General features: G+C 41.8%; 1 protein-coding gene across 1 annotated transcript; it reads right to left on the bottom strand.

Annotated features, from left to right (window-relative positions):
• Nucleotides 1-1,103: 1,103 nt before the first annotated feature.
• polr3f (polymerase (RNA) III (DNA directed) polypeptide F) lies at nt 1,104-24,116 on the bottom strand. The gene is made up of 9 exons (XM_078556711.1): nt 23,556-24,116; nt 16,749-16,866; nt 15,463-15,530; nt 13,861-13,928; nt 10,261-10,373; nt 7,518-7,661; nt 5,648-5,755; nt 2,262-2,453; nt 1,104-1,608 (listed from the first exon to the last, which is right to left on the bottom strand). Exons 1-9 carry the CDS (start codon nt 23,609-23,611, stop codon nt 1,531-1,533), a joined length of 945 nt encoding a protein of 314 aa, XP_078412837.1. The 5' UTR covers nt 23,612-24,116; the 3' UTR covers nt 1,104-1,530.
• Between the last annotated feature and the right edge of the window lie 953 nt (nt 24,117-25,069).

Genomic DNA, 25,069 nt, shown 5'->3' with positions numbered 1-25,069 from the left:
CACTTTGACTGAAGGTGCATATTGGCGGTGTGGAGGCTAAACACCAGTTCAAATGTGGTTAGACTGAATAGCCTGTTTCTGTGTTGCCACTCTGATGTAGATCTCTGCATTCCTCCAATTCTGGCCTCTTCTGCATCCCTGATTTTCTTCACCCTTCCAATGGTGGCTGCATTTTCAGCTGCCTGGACTCTTAAGCTCCACAATTCCTTTCCTAAGCCTTTCCCCTCCCTCTCCTCTAAGACATTCCTTAAAACCTGCATCATAGTCTAAGATTTTGGTCTCCTAATGTCTCTTCATTGAACTCAGTGTCAAATTTTGTCTGATAACGTTCCTATGAAGTACCTCGAGACTTTTTACTATGGTAAAGGCATTATATAAATGAAAGTTGTTATATCTGTGAAAGAAAGAAAAGAGCTGAATACTTGGCATAATCAGCCTCAAAAGCCGAGGGGCAGAGTTTTTCATATGGCCGGGGGGAGGGGGCTGGATGCGGAGCCGATCACTGCACGTGATCGGCTCCAAGCTGCCATTTTACGCCTGCCCAGTGTAATACGTGACCGGTGGCATTCAGTGCTACCTGTGCGGGGCAGGGGTGGAGGAGGGAGAGTCAGGGCCAGCGCTGTTTTGCGCATGCGCATGAAAGAGCGCTTCAATCTCCCTGAGGCACGGAGCTGCCTCAGGAAGATTGAATGGATATTAAAATAATTAAATAAATAATTAAAAAATTTATTTAAACATGTCCCCTCGTGACATTTTTATTTTTATAAAAACTTATTTAATAAAAGCTTTAGGAAACTTCATCCCGCTCGTGGATAAGGTTTCCTAAAAAATGCGAAGGCCACTTGGGCTTTTCACTTGCCCGCCAACCTTAAGGTTGGACGGGCAGCGTTACTAATTACATGAATTACATTCTTAATGGCCTTAGTAGGCCATTTACATATTGGTGGGTGCGCAGCCGACTCTGGCGTGCGCCTGCCGAACGAAATATTGTGGGACTGCGCGATGACGTTGAGATGCCCACATGATGTCATCGTGCGTCATTTTACGCGTCGGCGTGTCGGGTCCGCCCCCACACGCCAACTGAAAAATTCTGCCCTAGATAATTATTTTTGAACAGTAAACATTTTATTAGGTTTTCACAACGATTTTCTACATATAAAATTTGAATCAAGAAATGTTCGAATACAAAATAAATTAAATGTTATTTAGAGAAAAAAAAAAATCAGCTTTTGTTTTCAAGGTCCTACATTCAATACCCTTCAGTTTCAATTTTTGGGTATCTTTATGTTTTTCAGTTCCGTTAAATATCTGTTTGAGAAGAAGCTAGGTCAGCAAGAGGGAGAAAATAATAGAAGGGTTCACTGAAGAGGGGTGGAATGAGTCCCGTGTGGATCACAAACACCAGCATAGACCACTTGGGCCGAATGACCTGTTTCTGTGCTGTAGTGTGATGAAATCCTCTCAGGCGCACAGCCTGTAGTTTTAAATGGTGAACCACTCAAACCCTAACGTCCTTCTTTGTTAACTTTGTTAAAATTCTAGCCACTCTGTCATGTAGAAGCAAGTCGCTGGAGAGATTTCCCCACCTTCATGGCAATCATCAAATACCTGCAAAACACCACAATAAAAGGAATTGAACTCCCATTTCAGAACAGTATGGAACACATCAATATACAGTGGCAGCAAAAACCTACAAATCTGCTGAGTGGGGGACAGCATCAAGCATAGACCTGATACTGAAGGCAAAGTCCTTCTGCTTAATAGGCTATATGCTGTGTTTAGAATCTTTAAGTGTAATTAACTCTTGTGGCACTGAACAATAGGGAATATTTTAAAAGAGACACTTGCATTTATATTGGGGAAATCTGCAGGGCTATGAGACTAATTGGATAGCTCTTTCTATACAAAAAGAGGAGACACAAATAAAAACTTGAACTCACAAACCAATCCTAACAGAGATACAGCAAAGGGGAAAATGTTAATTACCTGAAATGAATCAACCACAGAAACCCTTAGAGTAAATGCACTTACAAAACTCAGGCCTATAGAACTGCTGTGTCTTCCTGATCTGACTCAATGGCTAAATGTAAAGGTACTAGGGTATTTGGAATAATCTACATTGATGAAGTAATAGACGTTCTCTTCAACTCCAATAATTTCTCTCTCCCCACTGCCTACCAGGTGGGATGGAGTATCTGGGATGTTTAAAGAATGAAATTAAATAGGTCACACTCAATTAACCCAGAAGACATCACACTTACTGGGCACATTCCACAAGGTGTCCTCATCAGGCCAGTGGGCTGGATGATGGGATTAACTGCTCGATACAGCTTCATTTGCCCATCCACGCTCCCGACAGTACCTTCCTTTGCAGCTATGATAGTCATCTCCACCTTCCCATCATATATCAATGTGTTCAGAATAGTTTCTATGTCTTCCATAGAGAGTTCCACCTGAGATTGCAAAAGCATCTCAGTTATTCAGTCACCATGCAATAGGAAAGATATTCGGACACAACAGAAATCTCAACTGGTCAAAAATGTCAAGATGTTTGCTGGAGTAATTTTGGTTTAACCCATCAGCCATTTCAATAACAAGCAATGACGTCTTTAGTACTGATCCAACCTATTAACCATTAGTAATAGTTCCTTTAAAGCAGGGTCAATACTATAGTTCTCTCCATTATAGCAACAGCACCAGCAAGCTATGAAACTAGAGGATATTGCAGCTTAATGCCAAATTACACAAGGTCATAATTTCAAGCCCCATTGATAGGAACAGGATTAGGCCACTTAGTCCCTGGAACCTGTTTTGCCATTCAATGAGATCATAGCTGATCTGTGCCTGAACTCCATATACCTGCCTTTGCCTATACCCTTAATACTGTTGGTTAACAAAAATCTATCAATCTCAGTATGAAAGTTAACTAATCTAACATTAATTGCCATTTGCCGAATAAAGTTCCAAATTTCTACCACCTTTTGCATGTAGAAGTGTTTCCTAGTTTCACTCCTGAAGGTCAGGGTCTAGTTTTTAAGACTATGACCCCCAGTCCTGTACTTCAGCTAAAATAATTTCTATCTACCCTTTGCTCCTCTTAATATCTTAACATTTTAACTTACTGAGAATACAACCCTAGTTTGTGTAATCTCTCCTTGTAATTGGGCCATTGGAGTCAAGATATCATTGTAATGTATCTACGCTGCAGTCCTTCCAAGGTCAATATATCCTTCCTGAAGTGTGATGCACAGAACTGATTTTCACAGTACTTCAGGTTTGTATAGTTGAAGCATGACTTCTATCCCCTTGTATTTTCGTCCTCTAGATATAAAGGCCAGCATTCCATTAGCTTTTTTAAATCAAATGTCATATCGCTACAGAAAATAATGAATTATGTACTTGTACCCCAAAGTCTCTTTGGACCTTCACTGCTTCTAGCTTTTCCTGCCCCATTTAAAAAGTACCCTGTTCTATCCATTTTAAATTCAATTAGCCACAGTTTTGTCATTAATCTATAATATCTCTTCGTAATTTTACACTTCCATATACACTGCTTACAATGCCATCTATCTTGGTGTCACTGGCAAACTTGGATATGTGGCTTGTTGTGAATTATACGATGGATAGTTGAAGCCCTTACCCAGATCCCTGCAGGACACCACTAGTCACATCCTGCCAATTACAATACCTACTCATTATCCCTACTCCCCTTCTCCTTCCACTCAGCCAATTTCCTACTCAGGTCAATAATTTGCTTTCAATTCCATGAGCTTCAACTTTAGTTAACAGTCTCTCGAGGGACTTGTATCAAATGCTTTCTGGAAGTCCATATAAATAACACCCATAGACATTCCCCTGTGCACTACTTTAGCACCTCTTCAAAAAAATTTAACCAGATTTGGTAGATATGCTGGCTCTCCCTGATAAGCTGAAATTTAAGGTGTTCCAATGCAAATTTTCCATTTTAAAAGAAGGATTCCAGACACTTGCACACACAATCTAGACTGACACTCCAGTGCAGTACTAAGGGAATGATAAAGGTGTCTTCTTTTGGATGACACATTAACCCAAGGTCATGTCTGTCCTCACAAGTGGTCGTAAAATGGTACTTTTGAGAAGAAGAGCAGGGGAGTTTTCTCCTGTTCCTGGCCAATATTTATTCCTCAACAATCATCGATAAGACACGTAGGCTGTGATTTTGCGGTCAGTGACAAAGCAATGGTGCTCTTCAATGTCCTTAAAGCTGCACACAAAGATCTAGCAAAATGTGTGGCATGGTTGTCCTTTTTCACAATGGCCATTTAAATTTAAGGTAAAATCAAGGGGATGATTTGGTATGCAACAGCAGCGATGTCAGTTAAGCAGCCAATCATATTGAAATATTCAGACACAGCAACCCAGGTAGTTATACACAATAATCTCACTTTTAATTTCAATTTTCAGATAGTAAAATAGAGATGATTTGATAAAGGTAGAAGCTGGAGCAACGATAGACAAACTTAATTTTTTTTAAAAAAAGATGTGGAACTTATTTAACATTTCACAATTATAAAATTAGCTTTTTCAGGGCTAGGGAGAGAATTTAGCAGTAATTATGAAGTTATCACATCGTTTAAAGCTCTCTTACACCTCATTTGACAAGGTGTAACTTTATCAAAGCTTTTGACATTAAGACCAACAGCGCAAGCACATAGGAAATAGGAGCTGGAATAGGCCATGTGGCCCTTTGAGCCTGCTCCACCATTCAATTAGATCATGGCTGATCTTCTACCTCAACACCATTTTCCTGCACTATCCCCATATCCTTTAATGTCTTTACTATCTAGAAAATCGACTGATCTCTGTCTTGAATATACTCAATGACTGAACCCCCATAGCCCTCTGTGGTAGAGAATTTCAAAGATTTACTTCGAGTGAAGAAATTTCTCCTCATCTCAGTTCTAAATGGCCTACCTCTTATTCTGAGACTGTCCCCTCTGGTTCCAGACCCCAAGGAAGTTCTCGTCAATTCAACTGATTTCCCATCAATTGCAATCTAGGGGGTGCTACAATAGTGCCCTCATGGGGAAGAACAGAATCATTCTCAGGAACTGCAGGATTTCTGCTGTCAGTTCCAGTGGAGTAATGGTGAATGCTGACAGTTTCATTGTCATTACCACCACAAAATCTGGTGATTATCTCAAGGTTGTTTGTGGGAGTTTGCCGAGGCTAGCATAAGCAGTCAAGAAATCATCCTTGTGACCTCCTGAAGGATTCCTTGCAATATACAATTGGTACCTATCACTCATACACTGCTAGTAAAGAGTTGTATTTCATCTCATTGACTTGATTTAACAAAGAACATTAATCTGTTTTCAATGTTTCCTAGTCCTCAAACTTATATTAGAGATAAAGGATGACAATATCCTATAATTCCTCAACATAAGAGCAATATAGTTATGATAATATCCTATCTAAATTCAACATGGAGACCAGACATTTCCCCCACAGAAAACCAACATCAACACCACATGATTAGCCAGGATCCTAGGAGCCGGAAACCTCGATGCCCAGTTAGTTATCTTCTAACTGAGCAGGGTGCAAAGATATTTACCGTGACCCTCAAAGACACAACTCGAATACGCAACTATACAGAGTATTCTTGTACCTTGCTGATACCCAATTCACAGATGTATTTCCAGACTTCATGAGATGAAGCAAACGAACTGTTCCTTTGAACCATAGGACTTTGTTTACTTTCACGAGCCACCTCTGCCTGTAGAGAACATATGGTTGCCTTCTTTAATCAGTGATCATGTCTGTCGAATAATCTTCAATGCAATTATTCAAATTTCCCACTTACTACAGAATAGCACAGAGCATTCCCTACAGAAATTCATTGCTACCAAAGTATAAATAGGTTTACAATAAAGACTGAACACTTGTGACATTGTGCAGCACGTCATGAAGCTATTAGTGTATATAATATTGTTGGAAATTATTTTTTTTTAAATAGAGGTTTAGTCTGTGGGTGTGTCTTAATTGGATTAAAGACAGCTAGTCTGGGTGCTTTGATGTATAGTAGTTTGAGATGTGAACAGTAGAGTGCATTTGCATTTTGTTGAATAGAGCTTTCAAGAAGGGGAGTGTTCAAGAAGGGGAGTGAAATCTGGAACCTAGCTAGCAGAAACCAAGCAATGTTTATATTATTAATAAAATTGGTACTATGAAAGGGGTTTTATTGTTAGAAGAGGTGGAGTTCAAATGGGCTGGTGATACAGTGAGAATTTATATTCAAAGATATGTGCTGGGTATAATAAACAGCAGTATGTGCGTGCACAGCAGAGGCATGTAACATCAAAGCCTGTAAACCTAACACTGTGTCCGCAAAGGAACCAAAGTGAAAGGAACCTCATTTTGAATTTGTAAGGTGAAAATGTTTTGCCGGGTGTCTGCTTAAAGTCTATGGGTCGCTGTTGCCTTAGTGGAGATTAGTTTGGGAATTTGTTAAAAGTTATGATAGTAGTAATTTGTAGCCATGGGTATATGTTTAAATTGTGTAGATTAATAAATGTCTCATGTAATTTGATATAAAAACCTTTCGAGAACTGGTGGTTTTATGCCTGAATTCAGAGTTGCATCTCAAACATACCAAATGAAAATATAGGTTATGACAGTTGTTTAAAGTTTCCCTCAGGGATTTTTAAATAACTCAGCTTTACCAACTGCATGGGTCATAACACAGGAGAACACCAGGGGAGCTAGGCTGGAAAACTCAGCTATGAGCATTTAGATGTCAGGCGGCAGTTCTTTTCTCAAAGAACAGTGGAACCGCTAGAAAAGCCGCCGGCTCGTGCAATGGACACCTATTCACTTCACTGAATTCCTCGAAGTGAGAGCTGGGCCTGTATCTGTTGGAGAGGAGATTACCTCAAAAAAACAGGTAAGCTCTGCATAGAGTTACCAGAGTGAAGTGATCTCGTGTACTAGTTTTGATCACATTAGAATTTCCCAGATTGCTCCACCTCTCCCCTTTTAATTTGGCCTGGGTCTATAAAGTGTTTCTCTCAGATCACACGACTTTCAGGTAGGGTGAGCAGAGTATGGATTATGACGCACCAGACATCAGAATTGTGTGGGACAGGCTGGATGGACCAGGAGATACTGAGCGACAAATACCTGTCATTGCCCTGATGACAAATTTACTCACTCAGGATTCAGATTGCACTATGAACTGACCATGATTTGTGGATATTAGAGTTTGAAAAAAAAAATTGGGAGGAATTTGCATGTACGTAAAGAAATGGAGCTGAGAAGCAATAAGAGAATGCAGCTACAGTGGAGGTGAAATAAGGTTCTGTACTTCCTGATAACATGCATTAATAAAGCTTTTGTATTTAGAGAGATACTTCATTGCTGACGAAAGCCTCAAGGAAGGCAAGGGGAAATTATTCATGTTTGTGTCCTTGGGGTGTAACACAACAGACACTGCTGTACAATTTACAATATCATTAGAATAGCAATTCCCCATGCCTTACCTTATTTTGTAAGAATTTGAAACACTGCTGATTCAGCACTTCTACAAACTCAGACTCAAAATCCTGGTCACTATACCAAGCTCCACCAGTCACAGATCGATCTGGCTGCAGGTTATATAACATATATACCTTTTTCTTTGAAGCCTGGAAGAGAGGAGGAAAAATGACAGTCATACTTGTTTCTGGGATTGTGGGCAATACTGTAGAGGCAACCCTTGTTGTCCAGAGGGCATTAAGAGCCAACCATGCAGAGTGAGACTGGAGTCACATGAAGGCCAGACCACAGAGCAGGTGGGCGCATAGGGCAGGTCCACGTTCCTGAAGGACATTATATATCAGGTGGGATTTTAAATAATCCGACTGGTTTCATGGTAATTTATCTAGTGCCAGCCCACAACTTATGTCTTTCCCACCCTCTCCCCCTCCCAAGCTCAATCTCACAACTGCCCAACGTGGGGTTTCATCTCATGACCTCACTATTGCTAGACCAACATCAAAACAGTAGTGTTTACCTTTTCTGTTCTCGCTAATTGAGAGGTATTTTGGTGCAAAATTCAATATCAGCCTAGTACACAGATTGTAATGAACTTAGTTTTTGACGTTCCCTTGTTGAGATTGGGACACCTCAGGATGCGGAACAGATCTCACTGTTTGAGCATCCAGCTTACACCGCCTTCCCAGTGGGTAAGAGACCCATATTGTAACGTCTCTGTGCAGCAAAAGACACAAGACAAGGCTTGTCCTGGAAATTTTATCATCAATGCTGGAAATCTGAAATTTAAAAAACAGAAAAGTACCAGGGAAAGGCAAATCAGCCAGAAATTAAAATGTAAGGAAATGACAGGCAGGAAAAGACCAGCTAGTCCATCAAGCCTCCCTAGACTCATGACAATTGACCAAATGCTCATGTAACGTTCCGGGAGAGACAATTAAAAAAAAATCCAGTGTTAATAATGGGGGAAATAAATCTCTGGAAAGTTTTTCTCCAAGCCCCCAACCCCCATCCCTCAGGTGACCAAAAATCAGTCTAGTAGATCTCATAACCAGGTGTTAAGAAGTATTTGGTGTTTCTGGGGTGACTTTTCATATAACGAAAGTAGAAAAACCCTTCTCTCATCTCAATGAATCTACTGCACTTTAAGTTGTCAAAGAATTCACCTCCAGAAGTACTTTTAAAAATGTTGAAATTACTTTCCCCTCAGCTTTCTTCTTTCATCCTCAACAGTCAGAACAACACTTTCAAGCAACTTTCAAAAGGGAAACTGGATAAATACTTGAACAGAACAAAGTTTCAGGTTTATGGGGAATAAACAGGAGAGTGGGTTGTGTAATTAGATAGCCCTTTCAAAGAAATGGCACAGGGAGGATGGATCTCCTTCTGTGCTGTAAGAACAGTTTTGATTCTCCTCCAAAATGCTGCTGGAAGCTTCATTGTGTGTCTCAGCTCCTCCATTAATTAAAGCTAAACATTTCACTTTAAATATACGAACAATGAAACCCACCACTCATTCTAAACTAGGACAAAACAAACAAAAGCTGAAAAGCTACATCAGCCTTAGTTCAGTGGGTAGCTCCAACCCCTAAGCCCGAAGATTGTAGGTTCAAGTCCCACGCTTGAGACTTGAGCCTATAATCTAAACTGATACTCCAATGCAGTACTGAGAGAGTGTTGCTCTGTCGGGAGGTGCTGTCTTTCAGACAAGATATTAAACCAAGGCTCTATATATCCTCTTGGGTGGATATAAAAAATGCCAGGGCATTATCCTGAAGAGCAAGAGATTTCTACCCAGAGCCCAGGCCATCATTTATTCCTCAAACAACTAAAACAGATGATCTGGTCATGTATCACACTGCTATTCGTGGGAGCTTGCTGAGCACAATTTTTACTGCCACATTTCCTGCATTACAACAGTGACTATATTTCAAAAGTACTTAATTGGTTGTGAAGTACTTTGAGATGTTGAGGTTCTGAAAGCTGCTATATCAACATCCCGGGGGTTACCATCAAACAGAAACTGAACTGGACTAGCCATATGAATACTGTGGCTACAAGAGCAGGTCAGAGGCTAGGAATCTTGCAGTGAGTAAATCACCTCCTGATTCCCCAAAGACTGTCCACCATCTACAGGGCACGTCAAGAGCATGATGGAATACTCTCCACTTGCCTGGATGAGTGCAGCAACAACAACATTCAAAAAGCTTGACACCATCCAGGACAAAGCAGCCACTTGACTGGCACCCCTTCCACAAACATTCACTCCCTCCACCACCAACGAACAGTGGCAGCAGTGTGTACCATCTACATGATGCACTGCAGAAACTCACCAAGGCTTCTTAGGCAGTACCTTCCAAACCCACGACCGCTACCATCTAGAAGGACAAGGGCAGCAGACACATGGGAACACCACCTGAAGTTCCCCTCCAAGCCACTCACCATCCTGACTTGGAAATATTTCACCATTCCTTCATTATTGCTGGGTCAAAATCCTGGAACTCCCTCCCTAACAGCACTGTGGGTGTGCCTACACAACATGGACTGCAGCAGGTCAAGAAGGCAGCTCAGCACCACCTTCTCATGGGCAATCAGGGATGGGCAATAAATGCTGGCTTAGACAGTGATGCCCACGTCCCACAAATGAATTAAAAAAAAGTCTCAAGGCTTTGCATTTTGGTGCAGCCTGATAAGGTGGAAAAGTTTGGCAGTTTCCTTGGTGTGTGGGTTTGGAAATGTTAATGTACTCACAGCCACAGACTTGACAGCTTTAATTAGTTTTTTGCTCTCCATGTTCTTGAGGATTTTGTTGATCTCTGTTAGTGGGAGGTTGCTCTTGTATCGAATATCTCTGCTCCATATACCTACAAAAAATCAATTCAGATCACTGGAACTCAACGATGAATTTTAAGTTGCACTGGTTTAGTCGAAATAAGAACCAAGGTTCACATTTTCCAGTTATTACAATTTTAGGAGATGTACAGAGATCAGCTTGCAATTTTATTGGGTAACAAGTATTACGGAATCTCAGTATCAGTGGGGAAACATTTTGCAGATAGTGATCATAACTCCTTTAGATTCAAGGTTGTTATGGAAAAGAACAAAGATGGGCCAGAAATCAGAGTTCTAAAGTTGGGGGAAGGCCGATTTTAATAAGATCAGATATGATTTGGCCAGAGTGGACTGGGAGCAACTACTTTTATGTAAATCTGCACCAGAGCAGTGGGACTCATTCAAGAAGGAAATAGGGAGAGTACAGGACCAACATATTCCAGTAAAGATAAAGGATGGGACCAACAAATCCAGAGAACCTTGGATGATGAGGGATATACAGGATTGGATAAAGAGAAAAGGGGAGGCTTATGGCACATACCGAGGGCTCAAAACAGCAGAAGCCCTACAGCAGTATAGAATGTGTAGGAGGGAAATTAAAAAAGAAATTAGGAGACCAAAAAGGTGCATGAAAAAACATTGGATTTTCCTTCATTTTAACTGCCAAAGTTATTTTACAAGTACATTAAGAGTAAGAGGATAACTAGGGAAATAGCAGGGCCCATTAAGGACCATGGTGGTAATGTGTGTGGGGAGCTGGAAGACATAGGTAGGGTTCTAAATTAATACTTTGTGTTGGTGTTCACAAGTGAGAGAGACGACGTGGGCATGGAAATCAGGCAGGACTGTGATATAATTAAAGCAATTAGCATAGAAAGGGAGGAGGTTCTAAGTGGTCTGGCAGGCTTTAAAGTAGATAAATCTCCAGGCCCGGATGAAATGTATCCCAGGGTGTTGAGTGAGGCAAGGAAGAAAATAGCAGGGGCACTGGCAATAATTTTCAATACCTCTCTGGCCACATGAGGTGCCAGAGGACTGGAGGACAGCCAATGTGGTACCATTATTCAAGAAGGGAGGAAGGAATAAACCAGGGAACTACAGGCCAGTCAGTCTAACCTCAGTGGTGGGGAAACTATTGGAAGCAATTCTGAGGGACAGAATTAATCTACACTTGGAGAGGCAGGGATTAATCAAGGAGTCAGCATAGTTTTATTAAGGGAAGGTCATCTCTGACCAATTTGATTGAATTTTTCGAAGAGGTGACCAGGTGTGTAGATGAGGGCAATGCATTTGACATAGTCTACTTGGACTTCAGCAAGGCTTTTGATAAGGTCCCGCATGGGAGACTGATAACGAAGGTAAGAGCCCATGGGACCCAAGGCAATTTGGCAAATTGGATAAAGAATTGGCTGAACGGCAGGAAGCAGAGGGTGATAGTCAAGGGGTGTTTTTGTGACTGGATGCCTGTGTCCAATGGGGTTCAACAGGGATCGGCGTTGGATCCCTTGCTGTTTGTGGTATATATAAACGTTTTAGACTTGAACGTAGGAGAGTTGATCAGTAAGTTCGCGGATGACACGAAAATTGGTGGGGTTGTAAATAGTGAGGAGGATAGCCTTAGACTACAGGAGGATATAGACAGGCTGGTCAAATGGGCTGATCAGTGGCAAATGGAATTTAATCCGGATAAGTGTGAGGTGATGCACTTGGGCAGGACAAACAAGGCACAGGAATACAAGATGAATGATAGGACCCTGGAGAGTACCGAGGATCAGAGAGACCTTGGTTTGCATGTCCACCGGTCCCTTAAGGTAGCAGGACAGGTAGGTAAGGTGGTTAAGATGGCATATGGGATACTTGCCTTTATTAGCCGAGGCACAGAATATAAGAGCAGGGAGGTTATGCTGGAACTGTATAAAACGCTGGTTAAGCCAAAGCTGGAGTACTGCGTGCAGTTCTGGAATCCGCATTATAGGAAGGATGTGATTGCACTAGAGAGAGTGCAGAGGAGATTTACCAGGATGTTGTCTGGGCTGGAGAGTTTTAGTTATGAGGAGAGATTGGATAGACTGGGGTTATTTTCCCTGGAGCAGAGGAGATTGAGGGGGTACATGATTGAGGTGTATAAAATTATGAAGGGCATCGATAGGGTAGACAGGAAGTAAGTTTTCCCCTTGGTGGAAGGATCAATAACCATAGGGGGCATAGATTTAAGGTAAGGGGCAGGAAGTTTAGAGGGGATGTGTGGAAGACTTTTTTCACCCAGGAGGATGGTGGGAATCTGGAACTCACTGCCTGAAAGGGTGGTAGAGGCAGAAACCCTCATAACATTTAAGAAGTATTTGGATGTGCACTTGTGATGCCATGGCATACAAGGCTATGGGCCTAGTGCTGGAAATGGGATTAGAATAGTTAGGTACTTATTTGACCATCGCAGACTTGATGGGCCAAAGGGCCTTTTTTCTGTGCTGTAGACCTCTATGACTCATCAGTGTCAGCTGGGACTCAGTGGGTAGCACTCTTGCCTCCAAGTTACAAGATTATGGGCTCAGTGACTTGAGTACATAATTTAGGCTGATATACCATGTAGTCAAGGAAACGCTGTACTATCACAGGTGCTGTCTTTCGGATGAGACCTTAAACCCAGGCCCATCTGCCCCCTTGATTGGACCAAAAAGATCCTACTGCACCATTTTGAAGATGAACAAGGGAGTCTTCCTATATATATCCCTCAGCCAACATCACTGTAAAATAGATTGTGTGGGACCTTGGCTGTGTACAAACTGGTTGCTGTGCTTACTATGTTAGAACAGTGCTTTCACTTCAAAAAGCACTCAATTGGCTGCAATGCGGCATCATGAGGTTGTGAGAGGTGCTGTATGAATGCAAACCTTTCTCTTCATATGAAAGACTCAACTAGAATTTAAAAAATTTTACATCTGCAGTAGCACAATGTTCTTCTGTACAGAAGAAAAGATAATAAGATAAATGAAGTTTGGGGCTGGGGGAGGGGGGTGATGGATAAGTCCCGTGCAATACCTCCTTCCATAACCACTGTACAAAAGGATGGGAGAAAGCAGGTGGCTTAGTGGAAATTAAATATTTTTAAAGTGTCTCTGAAAAACATGACATTCTCTATGATGTGCTTCCATCATTGTAATCGAGCAGCAAATGCTCTTAGGTACATTTGAGATTCAAAGGTAGAACATAAAGAATGGAAATGTACTTTCACATCCAGACATAAACCGCTCAGATCTGTGCTCATCCAGTCTGGATCACAGGGACCTGCTGGCATTCTGCTGGGTCATCCATGAGTTGGGATCAATGTGTGCAACACTCAATGCAAGAGGAAGTCCCAGCTGGAGGGACGGGAGCTGGGTCTGGTGGTGGGGGGAGGGGGGGGAGCGGTGTTGGGGTGGCATATGAAGTAAAAGGAACAATGAAGAAATTAGGAAAACAATTCTATGAGAGGATTTTGAACTGTTTGTCAATTAATTTGAAGGATTTTAGTTACTGTACCTTTATTTCCAGCATCTTCTATGATTTGATAAACCAGTTTTTCCTGATTGTCAGATCCCTTCATTTTGCTGTTTTTAAAAAAAAACAAATTCACACATTTAATTAAGAGTGCACTAAAGACAGCAGTAACTCTAAACTTGGAGTTAAAAGTTCTCACAAAAGGAGCAGTAATGCAGGGCATTAGGGAATTAACACTCTGGACTGTTGCCTTTTTCGATTTGATATAAAAATAATTGGCAACACAGATCAAACCTTGTGTCTATCCCCACTTCATGGCACAGAATGTAGGACACCAGGGTTAAAAAGAGCAAGATAGAAGTCGATACGTGAAGAAGTTGTGGTTACTTGATGTCAAGTCTGGGTGTAAAAGTTCAAGGATGATGATGGCGGAAGGATTGAGAACAGCAAGAGGTTTTGAGATCCTCAGAAAGAAAGAGTCAAAGTGTAAGATTGTGAGGCAACTCTTAGAATGAATGCAGCGGAGAAGGGGGGATCAGGGAGAGGGTGACTGATGACATGTAAAAGGAATCAAGAGCAGAATGTTGAGAGAAGCCCTATTGAAAGTGGCAATGGTGAAGCAGAGAGGCAAGAAATGATAGGAGAGAAATTGGAGCCTAGACATGAGTCAGACAGATTGCCTTAGGCAAACATATTCTTGTATTCACTCTCCAAGAGTGCAAGTTAAGTGGTGGAAGAGCTACTCTGCATAAAGGAGCCATATTCAAGTTTTTTGAGAGATTTGGACTGGAGTTTTAATAGGGGGAAAAATGTTTGGCACAAAATAGGAACAAAGCTTCGTGGAATGTCAAATAGGGGTAGAGCCTGCAGTGACTCCCAGCAGTTGAAGGGGAATGTTAGAGGACACATAAGAAAAGAAGTAGGCCATTCAGCCCCTCATTCAATTTGATCATGGTCAAATTGAATCTCAACAGAATTTATCCACCATAGTCCCTTAAAATGTACGAGGCATTTCACATATCCCATGACAGTTTCAAGAGGTAACAACAGGTTCTGTGTCCACCCTTTCTGCTGCCAAATGGCAAGTGAGATGATGGGAGGAAGAGATGGCAAGGCAATTTGTCAAGTAGGCAATACCCTATAGGGGGAAAAAAAATCTTTGCAATGCAGAGATTGCATTTGATTTCACTATTCCTGAATCTCCCCGAACATCTCTCTATTGCAGTTACTAGGCGTTGGATAAATGCTCCCAACAATCATCCCTGGTAATCCAGTCTAGATGCTCGTCAATCTCAGTGTAAAGAAATGCTTCCTAACATCTGCCCTAAGTTTTCCCTTCACAGCTTTAAACCTGATGTTTGTTAAAGAGAACAAAGAGAAACAATTGGTCTTTTTACCTCCCCCACCCACCCCCCCACCCCTGCACACCCTCCAATTGCCCTAATATACACGTGTACATAACTACAAATGGAGCAAAGGTAGGAAAATGGAGTTGTGGTACAGATAAGCTATGATCTAACTGAAAGGTGGAACAGCCTCCTCCTGTTCCTGTGTACTTTCCACAATCCGAAGATCCAGAGTGATGCAAAGCTGGTGTTCTCGTAGGTACACAGAAGATCAAAAGAAGTCACTGAAGCTGCTCACCTTGCAGTTTGGATATCCTTTATTCGATAAAGGAGACCAGAAGTACCCCTCAGCAGATCCAACTGGCCCTGAAATGATTCAATAACAGAATGACTTTACTTCCAAAACAGGAAGAAGAATAATCAAGTTTTGCTGCTACAACAGAACTGTTAAGCTATTCAGCAATATTACCGGAATTAAATACTTTTGACATGTTGTGCTCTTCAAGCTACGAAATGAAGCATTTTTCCCCCACTCACTTGACAAATTGGCTTTTCCTTTTTTAAAACTATGAAACCCAAACAATTTGCACAAAATACTAACAGAACATAGAACTCAATTGAATAGTTGTGAACTTCACAACTAACTCGCCAAGCCTGCTTTGACAGCACCTTCCAAACTCATAATCTCTACCACCTAGAAGGCCAAAGGAAGCAGATGCATGGGAACACCACCACTTGCAAGTTCCCCTCCAAGTCACACACTATCCTGACTTGGAACTATATTGCCCTTCCTTCACTGTCACTGGGTCAAAATCCTGGAACTCCCTTTTTACAGGACTGTGGGTGTACTTACACAAGTTGGACTGCAATGGTTCAAGAAGAAAGCTCATCACTACTTCCTCAAGAACGTATAGGAATTGGCAACAAATGCTGGCCTTTCCAGTGATGCTTACATCCCATAAAATAATTTTAAAAATACATTCTGTGTCCATTTGTCATGCACTATATATGCAAACTACTGTCTCTAAAAACCTTGGAAGCTACATTCTAAAATTCAAGTAGATGGTGGAGATATCTAGCAATTCAATGCATAATTGATAAAAGTGCAAGACTAAACACAAAGAAGACACTACCACGAACACGATAGCAGGAACAAATTCTTAAGATAATATGAGTCCAAATCCCACTCCAGAGACTTGAGCACAATCAAAACTGACGCTCCAGTGCAACACTATAAGGAAACCCTGACCTTTCAGACAAGATGCTAAATGTCACCCTGTCTTCCCTCTCAGGTGAATGTTTGAGATTCCAAGGCATTATTCAAAAAAAATAGTAGGAAGTTCATCTCAGGGTTCTGGCCAACATTTATTCTTCAACCAACACCCAAAATATATAATTTGGTTATTATCACATTGCTGTTTGTGGGACCTTGCTGTGTGTAAATTGGGCTGCCGCATTCCTTACACTGCAGCGACTACACCTCAAAAGATATTTCATCGACTCAATAGCACTTATGGATGTCCAGCAGTCAAAAATTGCACTATATAAATACAAGTCTTTTATTATGAATATTAAATGACCTACTACTGAGAGAAGCCTGTTGATGGCCATCGCCCTCTTCTGCGGCTCCACGTGTGGCATGTCATTCTGAATAACCTGGTCTGTAATTCCTTGTGGGAACTGCTGGCAGAGTTCTAAAATCCTAGGAGTAAAAGAGAAAGAATAATTGAGCAGAAGTAACAAATACCTGTGGTCTCCTTCAAGTGATAAGATTCCATAATATGTAAGTATTAGCTCCAGACACCTCAAGAACACTTCAGCCTTCCCAATATTTAATCGGAAGAAATTTCTGCTCATCCAGTCAGATAAGCAGTCTGATAATTTAGCAATATTGGAGGAATTAAGAGGGGTGGTGATGAAATAAAGCTGGGTGTCTTCAGAGTACAAGAGAAAATTAACACTTACAGATGATGTCTCCAAGGGGCAACATTGTAGATATGAAATAGGAGGCAACCTAGGGTAGATCATTGGTGTAGAGAAACTCAGCAGGTCTGGCAGCATCGGCGGAGAAGAAAAGAGTCGACGTTTCGAGTCCTCACGATCGTCGACTCTTTTCTTCTCCGCCGATGCTGCCAGACCTGCTGAGTTTTTCCAGGTAATTATGTTTTTGTTTTGGATTTCCAGCATCCGCAGTAGTTTTTTGTTTTTATCATTGGTGTAGAGTACCACTTCTGGTACTACATTTCTCAATGCAAAGCTATCACAAATATATTATACTGTTCCCTGTTCCATCACAAGAGCGTATGGCAATAACACGCAGGGGGGCCATGATTACCTCATTAACCACATGCACAAAACTACAGATAAAAGCAAAATACTGCGGATGCTGGAAATCTGAAACAAAACCAGAAAATGCTGGAAAAGCTCAGCAGGTCGAGCAGCATCTATGGAGAGAGAAACAGAGTTAACTTTTCAAGGTCATACGGACTTGAAACATTAACTCTGTTTCTCTCTCCACAGATGCTGCTAGACCTGCTGAGTTTTTCCAGCATTTTCTGTTTTTGTTGCACAAAACTACAGTTGGTTTGGCTGGTCAACTCTGAATATGTTACATCTGTGTAATTTTTTTCAAATTAGACATTTACAAAGTTAGTGTCAAGCTGATTACAACTGACGCAAGGCAAATCAGTGTAAATCACTTCCTGGAAGTGCACCTTATACCAAATACAGAACTTTGGACAGCCAGCACAGACACGACAGGCTGAATGGCCTCCTTCTGTGGTGAAACCATTTGAGATTCTGTAATGTCAGTTCAGCTACTTATGCTGCTTATCCTTTGTCACTGCAACACAGAAACCACATGGACATAGCAGCAAGAAAACAACACGCAGTACACCTACAACTAGTTAGTTATATCGTACTCTTAAACATTTGTCCGTATCATTAAGCCATACAGTGTTACATTAATAGCCATTACCACTCATTAAAGTCACAAATCATATCCTATGTGCCTGTGACAAAGGTAAACTATTCCGCCTCGTCCTTCTTGAAATGTCTGCAGCCTTTGAAGCAGTTGATCACACCATCTTCCCCCAATTGCTCCCCGTTGTCATCCAGGTGGATGGGACTTCTCTTATGTGGTTCCATTTTTCTCTATGTAATTGTAGCTAGAGTATCATTTGTAACGGCTTCTCTTGCTGATCCAGCACAGTTACCTCTTGTGTCCCCCTCCCAATGGCTTCTCTTGCTGATCCTGCACAGTTACCTCATGTGTACTCCCCAACAATCTATCCAAGATCCCCTCCTATTTCTTATTTACAATGTTGTCCCTCGGCGATATCAGTCATAAGCACAGCATTCGTTTTCACTTGCATGCTGATGACACCGAGCTCTACCTCACCACAACCTCTCTCAAATCCTCCAATGTTGCTAAATTATCAGACTGCATATCAGATGTCCAATATTGGATGAGCAGAAATTTCCTCCAAACGAAAATTGGAAAGACTGAAGCCTTTGTTCTCGGCCTTGCAACTTACTGATTTAAAAATTATCATCCTTACTTTCAAATCCCTCCTGATCTGGCCCCTAACTCTGTAGTCTCCTCCAACTCCACAATTCTCTGAGATATCTGTGCTCAAAAGCACAAGAAATAAGAGCAGGAGTGGACCATATGGCCCATCATGCCTGCTCCACCATTCAATACAATCATAATTGATCTCGGGCTTCAACTCCCATTTTCCAGCCCATTCTCCATATCCCTTGATTTACTGAGGCCAAAGATCTTTCTATCCCAGCCTTAAATGTATTCAACAATGGTGCATCTACAATCCTTTGGGGTAGAGAATTCCAAAGATTCACAGCCCTCTGAGTGAAGAAATTTCCCCTCATCGCAGTCCTAAGTGATCAGCACCTTATCCTGAGACTGTGCTCCCATGTTTAGATTCCGCTACCAGCAGAAACAATCTCTCAGCATCAACCCTCTCCAGCCCCTTCAGAATCTTATAGATTTCAATGAGGTCACCTCTCATTCTTCTAAATTCCAGGGAATATAACTCCAATCTACTCATTTTATCTTATGACAACCTTCTCATCCCAGGGACCAACCTAGTCAACCTTCGCTGTACCGCCTCCAATGCAAGTGCATTCTTTCATAAAATGTGGACGCAAAAATATTCACACAGTATTCCAGATGTAGTTTCACCAAAGCCCTCTGCAATTGTAGCAAGACTTATTTATTCCTAAACTCCAATCCCCTTACAATAAACACCAACATGCCACTTGCCTGCCTAATTGCTTGCCCTACATGCATGCATTCCTTGCACAAGCACACTCAAATCTCTCCAAACAGCAACATTTACAAGTTTCACGCCTTTCAAAAAGTATTGTTTTTCTATTCTTATGACCAATGTCAATAACCTTACACTTACCCACATTATACTCCATCTGCCATCTTGTTGCCCACTTGCTTAACCTGTCCATATCTCTTTGCAGCCTCTCTGTGTCCTCCTCCCAGCTTACGTTTCCAACTAGGTTTGTATCATCAGTAAACTAAGATACATTACCCTCTGTCTCTTTGTCTAAGTGTTATGACCACATCCAGTCTTAACTGCTGCGCAAACCAAATCTCAGAGGAAAACTCGACTTATGGGCCATAGCCTTTTTTTTGTATTCTGAAAACGAGAAGAGGACATACTGATCTCAGCAGTAAGGAGTCCAGTCACACTTTATGGATTTTAAAAATTAAAAGGAAAAGTTTTATGAACAAGAATAAAAGAAAACTTAAGCACACAAGGTTACAGATATACAGTTAAACTTAGTCTTACAAAACATTTCCCCAAAAAGACTCTCTACTTCGTCAGGCCCACAACTAAACATCTTCCAGGCAACATTTCCTTATAAATGTTTAACTTGTTAAAAATCCAGTAATATTACCCAAGGCAAACAGCTGTAGCTTCAATAAAGGCATACCACATGACCTGTAACATTCTTCCACTCTGCTGTGAAAATCCAAACTTCAGAATAAAACTGCTTTTTGCGATCCTAGACTTCTCTGGTTTGATTGGATGGTTGATTCAAACTGCATCTTCTCTCAGCCAAAGCTCTAGCTATAGCTCCAGCTGCTACATCTCACACAGCACAGCTCAACAGCCCAACCACTCAAAGAGCTCCAGCAGCACCACCCCCTCTCTCTCCACAACAACTCTAAAATATTGTTTCTCCTTTTCATCTTGGGTTCCATTGTTTTCACACCTCTTTGAAACTTAAATCCCTCCAAATATAAGACCTTTCATGTTTTCAACTTGTGTTTGCTTTCGGGTCAATAAAATATAACATCCCACATATATTTATCTATGGCTATTTTACCTATGGTACTCCTGCAAGATGCAAACATGTCTCTTTTCACCTCTGACTCCCCTTTGATATTCAAATTCTCCACTTATCTAAAAATGCAAATGTTAGATCTAGCCTATTCACCTGTACCTCAAACCTAGCACCTCAATCCTTTTCATGTTTTAAACCCCCCAGACAACCTGTCTCTATTAACACCTGCCCCTTCACTTCCTCTCTCCTCACCGTCCAAGGGCCCAAACACTCCTTTCAAGTGAAGCAGCATTTCACTTGCATTTCCCCTAACTTAGTCTACTGCATTCGTTGCTCCCAATGCGGTCTCCTCTACATTGGAGAGACCAAACGCAAACTGGGCGACCGCTTTGCAGAACACCTGCGGTCTGTCCCCAAGAAAGACCCAAACCTCCCTGTCGCTTGCCATTTTAACACTCCACCCTGTTCTCTTGCCTACGTGTCTGTCCTTGGCTTGTTGCATTGTTCCAGTGAAGCCCAACGCAAACTGGAGGAACAGCACCTCATCTTCCGACTAGGCACTTTACAGCCTTCCGGGCTGAATATTGAATTCAACAACTTTACATCTTAAACTCCCCCTCCCCCCATCCCCACCCCGTTTCTTCCCCCTCCCTTTTGTTTTTTTTTCAATAATTTATATAGATTTTTCTTTTCCCACCTATTTCCATTATTTTTAAATCTACAACTAAATACCTTGTCAGTCTTTCCACCCCACCCCCACTAGAGCTGTACCTTGAGAGTCCTGCCATCCATTCTTAATTAGCACTTTTCTTAGATAATATCACCACCTTCAACACCTCTTTGATCCTTTTGTCTGTGACATCTTTTGATTATCTGCTCCTATCACTGCTTGCTTGTCCCTACAACCACCCCACCCTCAACTTCTCTCCCCCCGCCCCCCACCTTAAACCAGCTTATATTTCACCCCTCTCCTAACTATACTTCAGTTCTGTTGAAGGGTCATGTGGACTCGAAACATCGACTCTTTTCTTCTCCACCGATGCTGCCAGAGCTGCTGAGTTTTTCCAGGTAATTCTGTTTTTGTTTTGGATTTCCAGCATCCGCAGTAGCTTTTTGTTTTTATCTATTAATCTCTGCCCTGCTTAATTAAATCATACACACACAGCCTTTTTCACAGAATAACACAATATTCCCCAAAAATATTTAAAATAATATTTTTCACGCTAAGTCATTAGTGTATATTGTAAATAGTTGAGGCCACAGCATTGATCCTTGCCCAATCCACAAGTCACAGCCTGCCAACTTGAAAATGCCCCATTTATGCCTACTCTTTGCTTCCCAACCATTAACCAATCCTCTATCCATGCTAATATATTACACCCAACTCCACGAGCCCTTATTTTGCCTATTAGCCCTTTGTGTGGCACCTTAAACAAATGCTTTTAGGAAATCCAGGTATACTACATCTACTGGTTCCCCTTTGGCTACCCTACTAGTTACATCCTCAAAAAACTTTAATAAATTTGTCAAACAGGATTTCCCCTTAGCAAAACCATGTTGACTTGTTCTAATCAGACTATGCTTTTCTAAGAGCATTGTTAAGACTTCCCTAATAGATTCCAGCATTTTCCTAATGACTGATGTCAGCCTGTAGTTTTCTCTCTTGCTCCTTTCTTGAAAAGCAGTATTACATTTGCCAACTTCCAATCTAATAGGATCATTCTCACATCTAAGGGTTTTGGAAAATCGTGGCCAGTGTATCCACTATATCCGCGCTGAAGGTAAGCATGCAGGTGCAGCAGGCAGTAAAGAAGGCAAATGGTATGTTGGCCTTCATAGCCAGAGGATTCGAGTACAGGAGCAGGGATGTCTTGTTGCAATTGTACAGGGCCTTGGTGAGACCACACCTGGAATATTGTGTGCAGTTTTGGTCTCCTTATCTGAGGAAGGATGTACTTGCTTTAGAGGGAGCGCAGCGAAGGTTTACCAGGCTGATTCCTGGGATGGCGGGACTGACATATGAGGAGAGATTGAGTCAGTTAGGATTATATTCGCTGGAGTTCAGAAGAATGAGGGGGAATCTCATAGAAACCTATAAAATTCTAACAGGACTAAACAGGGTAGATGCAGGAAGGATGTGCCCGATGGCGGGGGAGTCCAGAACCAGGGGTCACAGTATGAGGATATGGGGTAGACCATTTAGGACTGAGATGAGGAGAAATTTCTTCACCCAGAGAGTGGTGAGCCTGTGGAATTCGTTACCACAGAAAGTAGTTGAGACCAAAACATTGTATGTTTTCAAGGAGTTAGATATAGCTCTTGGGGCGAAAGGGATCAAAGGGTATGGGGAGAAAGTGGGAGCAGGCTATTGAGTTGGATGATCAGCCATGATCATAATGAATCGAAGGGCCTACTCCTGCTCCTAGTTTTTATCTCTTTTAGAACCCTAAGCTGTAGACCATCAGGTCCCAAGGATTTGTTTGATTTTAGTTTTATAGCTCTTTATGTGTCTCCAATACTTGTTTTCTTCTGCTGATATTAATTATCTCAATTTGCTCATTTTTTTTATCCCCAAAGCTACCTTCAAATTCTGGCCTCTTACCCCGATTATAATTACTCCACCATTGCTGGCCATGCCTTCAGTTACCTAAGCCTCAAAACTCTGGAATTCCCTGCCGTCAACTCTCCACCTTGCTTTCCTCCTTTAAGATGCTCCTTAAAACTTTGCTCCTTAAACCTAAATACTTTGATCGAGCTTTTGGTCATCTCCTCATGTGAGATGAGCTAATGTGGCTCGGTGTCATACTTTTTTTTATATACGCTCCTGGCTGTGAAGCGCCCTCGGACATTTCATTATGTTAAATGAACTATAAATTTGTGTCAAAAGCAAAATACTGTAGATGCTGAAAATCTGAAATGACAACGGAAAATGCTCAGCAGGTTTGGCAGCATCTGTGGAGAGAGAAACAGAGTTAACATTTCAGGTCAAGGACCTTTCTTCAGTCTTGTAAACTGTTGGGAGCAACATGGGGAGGGGGAGGGGGGCTGCGGAATGTATGCAAACTTTACCTGCTTTCCAGCCCCACAGGATCTACAGCTTCTTGCTTCACTTTCACGTCGGCCATGGTTTCAAGTGTTTAGCATGACAATCTATTGGGAATGAAGGGCTTGTTTGCAGAACCCGCTTGCCGTGTGGGCGCGCACCTCAGTCAGAGGTTGCAATTCTCGCGTTCCACGTTCTAAACTGTATCAAACACCAGCCTGGACGTTCCAAATCCAGCGTTCCACGTTCTAAACTGTAACAAACATCAGCTTGGACGTTCCAAATGAGAAGCTCGCGTTCTAAACCCCTGGGATCAAAATCTATAACTTCGCTCCTTTACTTCTGCCTCTTGTGCAGGGGCTTTTCACTCTGCCGGCTCAGCCTCTGCTGATTGGGGAGAGACCAGACATTCGCCAGGCGGCATTCTTCGCTTCCTGTCGTCAATTACAAGCAGTGAGGGAAGATTGTCTTCTTTCGCGATGCATTACAAGGCAATCCTGAAAATAATGCAAGACTAAAAAGACAGGGTTTATTACGGTGACTGCTTTCCCCCTTGCCCCGGCTCGATTCCCCTTCCTCTCCGGCAATCTTAGAGAGCAGCTGTTTGGTTTGAGCGGGGCCTGATCCGTTTTCAGCGCATGTGTTCTTATTATGAATCGGTACTCAGAGCCTTGATGTTAAGAGTGGTTGGCTGCGGATTGAGTGCGTTTGAGGTGACTGGCAATCCCTTGGTTGTTGGTCTAACAACCCTCCGGGATAATAACTAAGCTTCAGGAGGAACAACCTAGGAGAAAAAAAATAAGTGCCTTAAAAACTGTTAGCCGAGTTTTGTTGCAGTAGGCCATCCAACCCACATCTGGAATTGATTTTAGTTAGTTAGATGTGCCCATGGTTTAGGTTTTAACTTTTTTGCATAGCAAGTTGCTGTAAGTGCGCCCTGATAACGGCGCAACGAGGGAAAGAACCGTGGATCTGCTTAACTAATCAGATTGAAGGAAATTAACAGCGCAAGGACTGAGAAGGAAGTGTAGAGTGGGTGAGTTTAGCCCAAATCAGGTACAAAAAGAGGAATGGAGAAGGAAAGAAATATTGGATTAAGAAAGAGAAAATACTTCTAAAATTCCCGCACACCTGAAGGAAAGGGACTCCACACTAATAAAAGCAAAATACTGCGGATGCTGGAAATCTGTAATACCAACAGAAAATGCTGGAAAAACTCAGCAGGTTTGGCAGCATCTGTGAAGAGAGAAACAGAATTAATGTTTCAAGTCCAATATGACTTCTTCAGATGGGTTCCGAAGAAGAGTCATATTGGACTCAAAGCGTTAACTTGTATTTCTCACTCCACAAATGCTGCCAGACCTGAGTTTTTCCAGCATTTTCTGTTTGTATTCCACGCTGTAATAGTTAATTCTCAGTGCCAGATAGGTTGATGGCAGTAGTTAACACTTAACATGTTGTTGAAATGGTGATGGCAGTAGTTAACACTTAACATGTTGTTGAAATGGTGATGGACTGGAACAGACTGATCTTAGCTTTG

The sequence above is a fragment of the Cetorhinus maximus genome, chromosome 14, assembly GCF_964194155.1.
Source record: "Cetorhinus maximus chromosome 14, sCetMax3.hap1.1, whole genome shotgun sequence".
Taxonomy (NCBI): Eukaryota; Metazoa; Chordata; class Chondrichthyes; order Lamniformes; family Cetorhinidae; genus Cetorhinus; species Cetorhinus maximus.
The sequence above is the reverse complement of the archived record's forward strand: the minus strand, read 5'-3'. Positions and strand labels throughout refer to the sequence as shown.

Coding starts and splice junctions, on each gene's coding strand:
- polr3f (XM_078556711.1), bottom strand. CDS start 23,611: ATGGCCGACGTGAAAGTGAAGCAAGAAGCTGTAGATCCTGTGGGGCTG. Junction 5,756..7,517: donor TCAAATTCTTACAAAATAAG/GTAAGGCATGGG, acceptor TGTTCTCTACAG/GCAGAGGTGGCTCGTGAAAG. Junction 1,609..2,261: donor CACCTTGTGGAATGTGCCCA/GTAAGTGTGATG, acceptor GGTGTTTTGCAG/GTATTTGATGATTGCCATGA.